The sequence below is a fragment of the Grus americana genome, chromosome 16 (genome assembly GCF_028858705.1).
Source record: "Grus americana isolate bGruAme1 chromosome 16, bGruAme1.mat, whole genome shotgun sequence".
NCBI lineage: Eukaryota > Metazoa > Chordata > Aves > Gruiformes > Gruidae > Grus > Grus americana.
The window spans coordinates 13,991,768-14,004,278 of record NC_072867.1 but is presented as its reverse complement, the minus strand read 5'-3'; the positions used below and the strand labels follow the sequence as shown (position 1 = coordinate 14,004,278).

The 12,511-nt window shown below is 37.0% G+C and overlaps 1 protein-coding gene across 4 annotated transcripts in view; it reads right to left on the bottom strand.

The window, feature by feature from the left end:
* SBNO1 (strawberry notch homolog 1) overlaps positions 1 to 12,511 on the bottom strand; it is a 33,258-nt gene that overhangs the window by 8,757 nt on the left and 11,990 nt on the right. For all 4 annotated transcript variants that reach the window (XM_054843855.1, XM_054843859.1, XM_054843858.1 and 1 more), the window contains 15 exons: positions 11,687 to 11,783; positions 10,402 to 10,562; positions 9,250 to 9,383; positions 9,012 to 9,102; positions 7,875 to 8,036; positions 7,233 to 7,368; positions 7,047 to 7,152; positions 5,665 to 5,818; positions 4,234 to 4,416; positions 3,927 to 4,024; positions 3,098 to 3,249; positions 2,327 to 2,524; positions 1,863 to 2,033; positions 1,603 to 1,772; positions 616 to 747 (listed from right to left, as the gene is read on the bottom strand). In XM_054843855.1, the coding sequence (XP_054699830.1) occupies positions 616 to 747; positions 1,603 to 1,772; positions 1,863 to 2,033; positions 2,327 to 2,524; positions 3,098 to 3,249; positions 3,927 to 4,024; positions 4,234 to 4,416; positions 5,665 to 5,818; positions 7,047 to 7,152; positions 7,233 to 7,368; positions 7,875 to 8,036; positions 9,012 to 9,102; positions 9,250 to 9,383; positions 10,402 to 10,562; positions 11,687 to 11,783 (2,145 nt within the window). The remainder of the gene's footprint in view (positions 1 to 615; positions 748 to 1,602; positions 1,773 to 1,862; positions 2,034 to 2,326; positions 2,525 to 3,097; positions 3,250 to 3,926; positions 4,025 to 4,233; positions 4,417 to 5,664; positions 5,819 to 7,046; positions 7,153 to 7,232; positions 7,369 to 7,874; positions 8,037 to 9,011; positions 9,103 to 9,249; positions 9,384 to 10,401; positions 10,563 to 11,686; positions 11,784 to 12,511) is intronic.

Below are 12,511 nucleotides of genomic sequence, written 5' to 3'. Positions count from 1 at the left end.
TTTTTATCAGTTTCAATTCTACCATTATTCCAGTCAGTATTTTCTTTCAGAGTGCAATGTGAAGGACAAAAGCTATCACTCTTCCCAGCATTACTGCTCAACACTTGTCAAGGTAAACAACCTCCCCCTTATCCCTTCGGCCTCTCACTGAAAGTTTTTACTCCCTCTCATACCAAGTCAGTCAGTAGCTTGTCCCATTTCTCAATTTCATTATTTCCTCTTGAAAGCAGAGGTACACAGTAATCCAGATAAAGGAATCGCAAAGATGCAGAGGGTTCATCTGCCTTTTAAACATATGCTATTTACAAGACCAGCTTCAAGGTGCTAGCTTTCAGTTCAGCACACGTGTACACACCTCTTAGGCACGGGCCTCCGTTACCACCCTGGCTACAGCCTGACCTTTAAAGCATGCTGCAGCCACGTATTAGGCAGGACTACTGAACATACCAGTTTGAAAAACAACACACACAGCAGCAAAAAGAAAATGCTTTCTAACTAGTACTTATAGTACCTAAAATGTCACTGTGGGATAATGGTAGAGCACAACTTGAATAACCTAATCAGTGTTACTATGGCATCTGGCAAGCTTTTCTAAATTCTATCTCTAAGGACTACCTTATCTCCATCCATGAACCTCTGCTTTTCCGTGATGTTCAGAATTTCAACAGGCACATCGAGTTCAGACCTTGACTCATAAGATATGCTGCCATCATCATTGCTTACAACTCTCCCTTTGCGGCCTGTCATCTTTAAAAATAAAAGAGAATACAAACTCATTATGGCAATACCAAAATTATTACATGACTAAAGACTTCAAGCAATGATACTATTTATTCATACACCAACCTTTACTTCAAGTGCAAAAGTATATTAGGGAACCTGGATTATTTTTTTGGTTGATGCCATTATCTGCTATATGGAACACTTATTTAGAGGTAACTCAGGGAATCAAAAACATAACTAAGCCTATCTATACAGAAATTACATAGTATTATACTACTGTTCACAAGGGATTTACTAAGAAAATTAAAATGACAGCTGAGGTTGTCACTGATTTTAACAGGGTCTTTTAAATCACAGTGATGTTTCTACTTGATAGAAACAGGTAGGTTAAGAGACATGTTTCTAAAAGTTATTGAGAGAGAGAGAATAATTCATCAGGCTTTTCACTAATGCAGTTTTGTTATACAGGTTCTTAATCTTCATTGCCTAGGAAGATGAACTAAAGCTGCTTTCTGTTTTATATACACCAGTTTCAAATTGATTACAGCTAGTTAGAGAAATATACCACTATATGGGAAAACTAGTATGATTTACCCAACAAGAAACTATCGGTCTCAGAAACAGCCTATTTACCCATTCAGAGCTCTCCTCTGTATTCTAATACAGTCTTCAAGTTTTTCTTTAATTCAGAGGCATTCAGCAAGACCTTATCCCTCTGAGATTATGGTCTAAAACTGATAAACAAACTCTCTTTAGTAGGTACTTAGGTCACATGCAACCTTGAAGAATGACAAACACTGATTTACTGTAGCCAGATAGATAACATATGGCTACAGTAGAAAAAAATTTTTTTTTTTCTAAATGTGAGCACCAGCTTACCTCTGCAACATTTTCAGGACCTCCCAGTTCATCTATAAGCTCATCCAGTGTATTAGGAGGAAGATCTTCAGCCAGCTTTTCCAGTTTATCAAGCAGTTCTTTTTTCATCTGTTGGGCCCTTTCAACAGCATCCTGACTTGTTACAAAGCTACTGTTTGTGTTACTGTTTGCTGAAATTTAAGAGAGACTCTTTAAGATGTAGAATTTCACTGCCTAACTGCTAAGAAAGTGAACAGACACCAAAAGAAACTTACTCTTACCTGACGTGTTGGTACTAGAAGTGGTGGTACCAACAGTAGAAGTAAAACAGCTAGGTCGTTTTGATCCAAGACCAGAAGCTAGTAAGGCACTTTGAATAGAATCTGGGTCTATACTTTTCTTCTTTTTCTTGTCTTTATTTTTTTTATGCTCTTTTCTAATTAACCAGGGATCTAAAATTAAATAAAATATTTTCTAAGAAGTGTCAATCATTTACTAAAAAGCCATCCTTTCCTTTGAAAAACTACATTCTCACTACAAAAGGTGACTTACAAAAGTCTGAACTCCAGTGGGTAAAATCTACTTGAAGATGCAAATCAACATTCTAGTACTAATTCCAGTCTCACTAAACTACATGCTTATCAAACACTCTTGGTTTTGGCTCACTGAACTTGTTAGAAAAGACTTCATGCTTACTATCTCCAAGTACAGTTACTTGCTTGATGAAACACTTAAACTGTCTTACCATCTTCATCATCTTCACTGGATTCATCTCTGAATGGGTTGAAGTCGTCATCATCTCCAGAACTCAAAAATCTGGAGCTCTCGTTGTCACTTTCTTCATTGTCTGAAGCATCAGACTCACTTTCACTCTCATCAGAGCTGCTACCTGCAAGGCCACCTGTTTTGCGAGCTTTTTTGGCTTCTCTGCTTATTTCTTCACCTAATTCCATCATCCCCAGAAAAAAAAGTTAGTTTAGACCTTGTAGTGTACTTTTGAAATGTTTTAACATCACTGCATAAAAAACCTAGAAAAATATTCAACTTCTAAAAATAGAACCATTTAAAAGAATCTAATCTAAGTTTTCAGTAAGACCCCCCTCTCAACATTGTTATGATCACCTACTTTTCAGTAAGAATATAATCAGTCTGGGAAGGGGAGTGGTATTAGGCTTCCCTTTACTGAGCCTCAAGAAAAAGAAAGTGATTATTTGCTTATCTGCATCAGGAAGTGGTCTGACACATGCAAGGCATTTTGGGATACAGTCCCATACAAGATCAGCCCATTTTGAGCAAAGAAGTAACCAGAATTTACAGGTTATATTTGTTTCAGCAGCAGTTTTAAGATCTATTGGTGGAAGTTTCTAACAAAAGTCTTATAAACTTGTAATACACACTCCTTCATGAATGATTGTACTGATATTTGTATTCCTGTATTTTTTCCAGAGCTGCCTAAGAGTGAACTCTAAGAGCCCCATTTTCGCTATGGCATTAGTGTTAAGAACTTAAGCATTACCCTTCCGTTTCTTTATTTTGTTCTCCTTGCAAGGGCTGTCTCTAGGTGAATTGTTATTACTTTGAGCAGTCAAGTCAATTCCCAACAAGCTAAACAGCTTCTTCCTGTCAGGAGCTGGAAAGTGCTTTTCAATAAGAGACTGGAATACTCCCCTGTTTAAGAAAAAAGGGTTCTTCAGTCAAATTTGCATTTATTTAGAGTAGAAACCTGTAACATTTTAACAGCTTGCTTGACTTCTCTAAGTATTATTCCTTGTGAATGCTATTACACAAGCACCCTGTATAATTATCACCCATATTACTGTATTTGTCACGTTCTTAAAAGTAGAAGACATTTACTTTACAGCACTGTTACTTATAACTTGTTAAATTTGGTTTTGGTATCAAGTGGTATCACTACTGCCATTTTCTTATTGCTCAAAGTTTAAATGACATTAATTTATGAAGATCTTCACCAACAAGATAGTCTCAGGATTGGGTCTGGCTCATCTGATAAGAGAGGGAAGTCATGATTGTAACTTGCTTTGGTATAAATGCAGTGTACACTTGACAAGTCTTCTCCTCCTCACAATTTGAGGAGAACAGTACCAGCTGCTCACATCTGAAAATATAATTTCAGAGAGTACCAGTAGAACTACGAACTAACCAGCGTTCACTTGAGCAATACTGTCAGATTTTACGTACAGGCAGCTTAAGAATATTGGTACTAAAGGACACCCAACTTTCTGTGCACTGATGCACGTTTTACACATGAAAGGACAAATCACTACATACACTAAGCTAGCTTAAGGTTAGTTTTGTAAAGAACAGTTCTAAAACTTCAGTCTTACTTTGCTGTAGAAACAAAGTCATTCAGTTCACCACCACCCTCCTCCAAAGCTTCTAATGTTCTTGCTTCTCCTGTTGACTGCAGGCCAATAACAACGCACTAAAGGACAAATGAATACAAGGCATTGTCACTAAGACTGACTTGTAAGTTTATTTTTGCCTGAATTTCTGCTCATTAAATAGCTTCAATACCATAAAGCACAAAAGCGTGCTACTACTATGTTTGAAAATTTGTGTTCCAAGCAACAAAAAAATCTAATAGCTTTAGATTTAACAAAGATATTTAAAAATAAGTCTTGATCAACTTACTTTCCCATTCTTGATTTCTTCCCGAGCTAGCTGCACCACCCTCTTCACTTTAGATGCTATGCAAAGGTACTTGAAAAACCTCTGATGAGCTGACCAAAACTGCCCCCACATAGACTTTTTCATTCGTTGTTCTGCATCGATAAGATCGGCTGCTTGTTGAAACCTCTCTCTAGCACTGACCCACTGAAGAAGAAAATGTTAATTGCTTTACATGTCACATTTCAAGGCTACACAGGTACATCATTTAATATCCAAATAAAGACAGAAAAGTTACAGTACTATGAGACTAAGTCAAGGAAACTCATCATACATCAAACAAAGCTCACAGAAAAGAGTTATGGCTTAGTTAATTCAGAAGATAATTACTCTCATAGTGAAAAGCAGATACATTTACATTACTGCCAATGCAAACATACACAGTATTTTCTAATTATCTTGTTTCTCCATTATATACTCAGGTTAAGAAAGCAAAGGGCACTGCCCATAATTAAGCATAAAGCAAGACCCCAAGAAGAGAAAAACCCCACTGCCTTAATTTCTACAACATTTTGTTATACCAACTGTTTCCAGATTAGGTAAAGTAAGCTTTGGACACAAGTTCAGTGATTCTTTTAAACAATGTTCATGAAGTGCAGTGCTGTTTTAAAGCTGATGTTATATACCCGTCAGAGATAATTTTTAATTACTATAACCATTCAACATGAATACCGAGTCATGCTCAAGGACTTCTTAAGCAGGTAAAGAACCTGCACTCATTCTAATCTATGTCCAAGGAGTAATTATTTTTATCTAATACAGCAGTGGTAACTTACAAGCGGAATGTGCACTCAGGGGAAAAAAAAGACACTCAGCTTAGCATACGGACAGAACAATTGAGAACAACATGAAAAGATAACCAGCGGGTGAATAAACGAAAACATTAACGGGAACCACAGCTTTGATGCTTTAGATTTGATCTGCCATGTGATTAAAACTACCACCCTGCACCGTTTAAGTACAAGCACCACTCCACCATATCACTTCAATGAAGAAGTGCATGCAGCCTGTCTAACATTTTGCAGCTTGCTCTTAGCTCACTTGCCTAAAGGGGGAGGACTGGAGCACAAAAATATGACCAACAGGTGAACAGCTTTATCTTGGGCAACAACGACTGAGGTCTCTGAAGGACTGCTAGAAGGCAGTGGATCTGGCAGATACTGGAAGATGCACCCAAAACTGCAGCTTTTATGATTTGAAACAAGAATTAACAGCTTTTGCCAAGTCTTAAATGGAGAAATATTTACAGTAAGATGAGACAAGAAGGTGCCATTCCTGTCTCTCAACAGGCAACAGTACTAGTACATGCACTTTCAGGAGCGTTGAAGTTTAAACCAAGTAACTTCAATCTCTCAGAAGTCAATACACAAAGCAAATTTAAAAAGGCATTCTTACCAGTTTCACAGATTTATTGTACATTTTAACATATTCCTGTGAAAGCAGAACTTCATCGATTTTGAAAGTTACACCTGAAAAACTCAACTGTCTTGCTATGTACATTCCTCTCAGCTTCATATCCATAGCAACTATTTCCATGGCACCAACACCTCTAAAATAAAGGAACAAAGTAAGTCAATACTAGAATTTTCAAGGGCAAGGATTTGTTAAGAAAAAAAACCACCTCAAGTGCTTCAGAAGAAAATGGCACACTTACAAACGTGAAGGAATATGTTTTCAAAATCATTAGTACTGTTTGGTTAAACACATCCAGCCAGGGCGTCTTGAAGTTCAGCCTTCACATAAAACTATATCCTTGCCTCACAGGTATTAAGTGTCTCCCAAGAGGTATAAACACTCAGTAGCTACTTTTCCCCCAATGACCAGCATGCATTAGGAGACAGTACCTCATAAACTGTATTGGATAATGAAGTTGGTCCAAATACACAACAAAATCTTGCATTGCAATTTTATAAACGCCACTGAAGATTTAAAGTAATGAATACAAACTGTATTGAGCTATTCAGATTTATGCTGGTATGAAAATAATTAAACTAGCAGGTAATTTAAGTTCTCTTCGACAGCAATACACCTTTAGCAATACCTTGAGAACACAGAAGTCAACTGCAAAGCTAACCTACTCACAAGCTTGGGCCTGTAATTTCATTATTGTTCATTTGATACGTAGTCAGTAATAAAGCAGAGACTATGCTTGCAGAGTCTAGAAAAGTCATGCATCATGTAGATGGTATGCAAGAAGATGCATACTAAGCCCTATTGTAGCATGCTGAAATGTTCAAAAATTCTTTTTAAGTAGGCAAAACAAATATATTAAGATACTCACCTACCAAAGTATATAGCAGTTACATTTTCTATTGACCATTCACATTTAGTTTATTTATTAAGTTCTGAAATATGAAGTACCCTTGCAACAGCATACGCAATTTTTCTGAACTGGGATCTTGCTTGCCAGAAAGCATAAGAACAAGGCTTCTTCCTGTTAAACTGTCTAAGCTGAATGCATAAACATTAGAGGGCTTCTGCATATAGTGAGACATCAACTACACTGAGGATACCCAGTACATAGAGTGTGTTTTCATGATGAGAAGCAAAATATTTTCATTTCATAACACCCACATGTTAAGAAGGCTATTTTCCCAGCAAGCTTCTAAAGCTCTCAGAATTTTCTGTGAGCAAGGGAAACGTCCCATTTTCCACCACATAATATAAATTACATTTCTGCTTTGCAGAGGACTACAAGTGAGTGAAGACAAAGGAACTGGAAAGCACAGTCAAATCACAACCATATGCATTCTTGCTACAGCTCTTCAAAACATTACCTTCTTTCAACGGCCTGAATAAAATCGCTGAATTCCCTAAATGGAGTTCCTTCACCCCATATTCCAAGACGGTTCATATATGCCATGTTTCTTGGCTCAGATGCACCTAGGAGAAGAACAACACAGTCTGTACCAGTGCCAGTAAAAACATACAGAGACATCTAATGCAAACCGAGTAAAACATACCTGTGGCACTAGCATAAACAACCCTGGCTTTTGGAAGTTTATTTTGAAGTTCCAATACAGCCAGACCTGTTTTTGTTGGTTTTGATGAACCAACAGGACACAGATTCTTAGCTTTATGACACTCATCAAATACAATCTGAACCATAATTAAGGAAAAACTTTGTCCCGCATGTTTTTAGAATGGGGAGCTAAAGCAGAAGACAAGGAAATCTGCTAATTACAATAGGTAGCAGCAGTAAATTGTAAACTCAAAGACACCAGTCATATTTTTCACTAAAATCCTTGGGAAAAATATTTAGCTAGTAAGTATTTAAAAACACGGTTATCAGCACTTGAGTTCTTTAAAATGCTGTTGATACTCAAAAAAATTTAAGAACGTTTAATTTTATGTGTTTGTTATAGAAAAAGCAGAAGTTTTACACCTGTACCGAAGTTGCATGGCAACAATAATATGGCAATAGATTTGGCATGAAGTTTGTAAAACTTCAAGTCTAATGTCAGAGCACGCACACAATCAATTACTGTCATGAATAAAGAACAGTACCTAAAAATACCAGCAAATAAAAATACAAGATTGCCTTTAAAGATGTAAGCTTAAACAGCAATTTGGCTACAATCAACTGAACTCCAGATAAAGGATACAACTCCATCAAAGTCTTCACCACACCAGTGAAGGAGCTGCTTTAATCTGGTTTTGTATTTACCACCAGACTGACTTTCACCAATAAGAGAAGAATAGGTAGCAAAGATGACACCTTTCTTCACACTTCCATTATGTTTGGAAGAAATTTTCCCATACTTGAACTGCAATAAAAAGATAAGAAATCAGAGAAATTATTCAAAAGAGATCCTTCCTCAAACCCACCTACCATATGATTAAGGGATGCTGGTGGTCTTAAAGTGTACACGCCCTAAGGTTAAGCCAGCCACACGTATCCCTACATCATGATTTGGGCATGGCTGGCATACGGTAACCTGGTTAAGGGGTTATACAGGGCCTTAAATATATACTTAAGGAAGACTGGATCTGAGGCTTCAAAAGATTAAGTCGCATTCATTGACTACATGGTTTCCTTAAATAAAATCAAGATTTTAGTTTCAACGCATCCCTTAGAGCTAATAGGTCAAGTGTATTTACAGCTGCTACCATAAATCATGACAATTTCTAAAGCTTTACTGTATTTTAGAAATTAAGACTTCACAAAGCAAAAAAAAAATACTAAATTAAACTTTACGTTCAGTGAATTCAACCAGTAAATCACACTTCACAATTTATCTAAGTGGCTAATCCTGAGCAGAGGCACAGTCTCCAAAAACAACTGCACATGCTACTGCTGCTTTAATAAAGTATTGAAGAAGTTTATTATTCAGTTGTGACATACAAAATGTATTACATACAAAATGTGTGCTGGGAGATAGAAAGGAAAAAATTCAAGTGCTACAAAGCCTAAAAGATTTAAAGAGCATTTAAACTTCTAGAAAATACTCTACTAGTAGTGTCAGTAGTGGCTTGAAGAGTAACGTTCTAAAAAAAAAAAAAAAAAAAAAAAAAAAAAAAAATCACATGTGAAGTTGTAATCCTACAAGGGGCCTATTTACATGATTCACTTAAAGCACTGTGTGGTTCTTTGTAAGATTAAGGCCTGTCAAACAAGACCTACACAGCAAATTTATTGAAATTCGTACATTCTTGCTCTTAAAACAGTCAACATGCACAACTTGTCACACAAGCGTACCTAAAGTTTTGCCTCAACTGTACATAGTAAAAAGTTTCCACACCTTGTTTAATGAATGAACCAATATGTTTTTTGCTCCAATATCTCTCAAATCTCTTTCAGCATCGTATTTCAGATCGTTTGACACGCTAAACCTGAAGATATAAAACAAAGCATATATTCTGTAAGTTACAGAGGAAGTTCAAAAAGCAGTGGCTAGAACATTTGTCACAACAGATTACACTGAATTTAAGTACTATAGTCACCACACTGTCTGCTCTAACAAATCCTGACACACTTACCAGACTGCTCTTTTTCTGCCTAACAAGTAATTTTCATAGATTATTCCAGCTATGGTCCTTCCTTTTCCTACACCAGCACCATCACCTATCAAGAATCCAGCTCTGTCTCCATTGGGCAGGAATGTTTCATGTTGCTGTAAGAGAAAGAACAAAGAACTTGTACCCATTCTCCAGAACACGTCACTGTGGATTGTCAGAAATGAACAAACATAAGAAACATCCTATTGGATGAGAGCAGCAGTCCACCCAGCCAAGCAACCTCCCGACAGCAGGAAGAGGGGATTTTATTTAGGGAGAGCATATGAGCTTAACTGCTTTATGTTACCCATTCTCCCCTTTCTTCCCTCAGCACCTAGAATTGCTGTAAAATTGCTGTATGTATCTGTCTAATCCTTTTAGTGCCTACCACCAGACTGGCTGCTTTTTTTAACCCACTGATACGCATCTCTACAGCCTTTTGTGGCAGCAAGACCTAGATACCCACTGCCTGTGTAAAGAAGTATTCTTCTATCCATTTTAAACCAATCTCCTATCAGTTTCACCAAGTTCTGCTTTGTTCTTGTGGGATTCCACTGCCTTCTTGATTATGTAAACCTTGATTTCATTCCCCTTCATTTTTCTCCTCTCCAACCCAAGGCGTCCCAGCATTGTTAATCTCTTTTCATGAAGCAACTTTTTCCCTCCTGTGACCATTTTAGTTGTCCTCTAACTTCATTACCTTCTTCCCCAACGTGCAGAGCGCTGCACGCACAATACCTGATGTGGGCCCACTGAAGTTTAATCCAGCAGCAAAGTAACACCCAGCCTTGTTCTCTATACCCTTCCCAATGAAGCCAAACAGTGCTGGCTTTCTTAGCCTGCTGCTACTGCAGCCATTAACTTATTTCAGAGAAATAAAAATAACGACTAGGATGTTCTTCTGGAGGTTTGAGATCAGCATCATGGAAGTGGTTTAGACAAAGCTTTCCTAGGTGTATTACCTCACATTTATCTGAGCTGAAGCTCACCTGCCACCTTCTCATGCAACTCAAACCTTTAAGCTCTTACTATTTTATCCCTTTGTAAAACCCAACACAAGCTGAGCTTGTCAGGTAGTAGTTTTTCTTCTTAAATTCTAAGTTAGCTTTTAAGTTGTACTAGTGTCTACCATACCTGGGCTGCGTAAGTGATTGCTTCAAGTTGCAAAGCTGACAACCAGCCGCTATCAATTGTTTCTTCTGATATAGATGTCTGGTACCACACATCAGGAGGAGTTACACTGGATAACGAGCTGGTTTCCACTACTGGGTCAGGATGACGCAGACCAATTTTTACTGGTTGAAAAGGAAGGGAGAAGATGAAAACTTTAATACAGAGTTCTGTTGCTGCAGCACAGGTTATTATATTTACCAAAACAAATTACAATTGTCCATTGCAAAGACTGAGCTCCACAACAACTATGTTTCACTGCAACAGTATGTCAAGTGTTAAACTGCATTGCATACAAAGGAAGACATTAACCTGAATTTATATAACTGCAATCTTCACTTTGTTTCTCTTCTCACCACCTTCCCCCATTTTTTATAAAATCAGATAAAGTTCAGTTCATAGAAAATTAAAGTATTTGTGTATTTGACATATTTGAGAAAAACTGGTCTGAACCTTGCCTTCCCAAAAGGCCAGAGGCGGCCTCAAGATGCCAGAATCACAAAAGCAACATTCTTCTCACTATTTATATAGTGCTGTTTTTAAGCAGTATGAGAGGAGAAAAGATTTAGAACAGACATGGTTTAATTGCTGACAGATCTCATCAGTGACAATAAAAGTTAACCATTTAGCTACAAACTCCATGCAAAATTTTTTGCCTGGCTTTTACAGCAGGTCAGCAATGTACCTAAGAAACAAGGTAACAGCTTTTTGTCACTGATTACAGTAAATAAGAGAAGGGAGAAAAAAAAAAAAGAAGATAGCAATTAACAGCAGTAAGAGACTCACTTTTTTTGAAAAAGCCCAACACAGCTCTAAAGAAGTCAGTCAGGAACAATGCAGGAAGAATGTGCTTAGGGTAATTTCATACCAAAAGGCTCAAAATAGATTCTTAAGTGTAGCAGTGACCACTTATTCCCTTCACAAAATTTCCCCTGCTGAGGCACAAAGCATCTTAACGCAGGTAGAAAAAGCCTGATCTTGGTTCAATCAATCACATTTCTGAAATAAGTACTCTCAAAGGCACACTAAAGAATTCCTTTTCTATTAAAAAAATCTGCGTACCTTCCAAAACTAAGCATTATAGAAAAGAAAAATTTATTTGGAACCTGCCACAAAAATTCAGATCCTTTTTACGTGATTTAGATAGTAACCTATCTGTTTTTTGGTGTTAGTAACTACAGAAGAGTAAACAACAAGTTAGCTCTCAAAACATTTCAGTCTCTTGACATAACAAAACTTCAGGTCATACATTTTATTGGCATATACTCAGCATAGGTTTCTGCATGGCCCATTTCTTCTTCATCTTCTTCCTCAGGTTCCTCCTCCTCTTTTACTGCTGGCACTTTCTAGAATAGAAAAATACCTGCATTAGTCAAACAGCACATTGGTAATACTCTGAGAAATGAAATGAGCACAAACTTGCACTTCAATGTTTTAATACATGTACTAGATGAACCAGCAAGTAGCTGGGAAAACTACAAATAGATATGTAGATTTCTCACACTGAATAACCCTTTAAAGACACAAAGTCAGGGAACAACTTCTCCTTTGCAAGGAGATTCAAGTACCCCAAAACTCACATAAGCAAAATTGAAAAAGCAACACTTCCTACAGCAATTTAAATCCAAACTATGACTTAAAGAAAACTGTCTTAAAAACACAACAGCTAGTTAACAGTCAAAACCTAACTTTCAAGTAGTCATGAAGCCTCCTGCAGTTTCACATTCATTATATAATTTCACAACTTCGGAGAATAGTTACAATAGTCACAGTTTCTTCCAGTATTCTCTGAAACCTGACAGCCATTTTTTGCTCTGATTTTGATCAATGTAAATATATGAATATTTTTAAAGTACTCACTAGATGACAAATCAAAAATCTTTCATGATTACTAATTCCATGTTTAATACAAAAAAGTAATCTGAAAATCCTTCAGTATGCCAGTCACTAAGGAGCACTGTTCATCACAAACTTCTAGCTATCAGTGAAGATGCTGAAACTCAAGCATTTACAGCACCACATGGATTTTTATTAGACTAAGAATACTGACTGATACTCAATTAACATCTTAAAT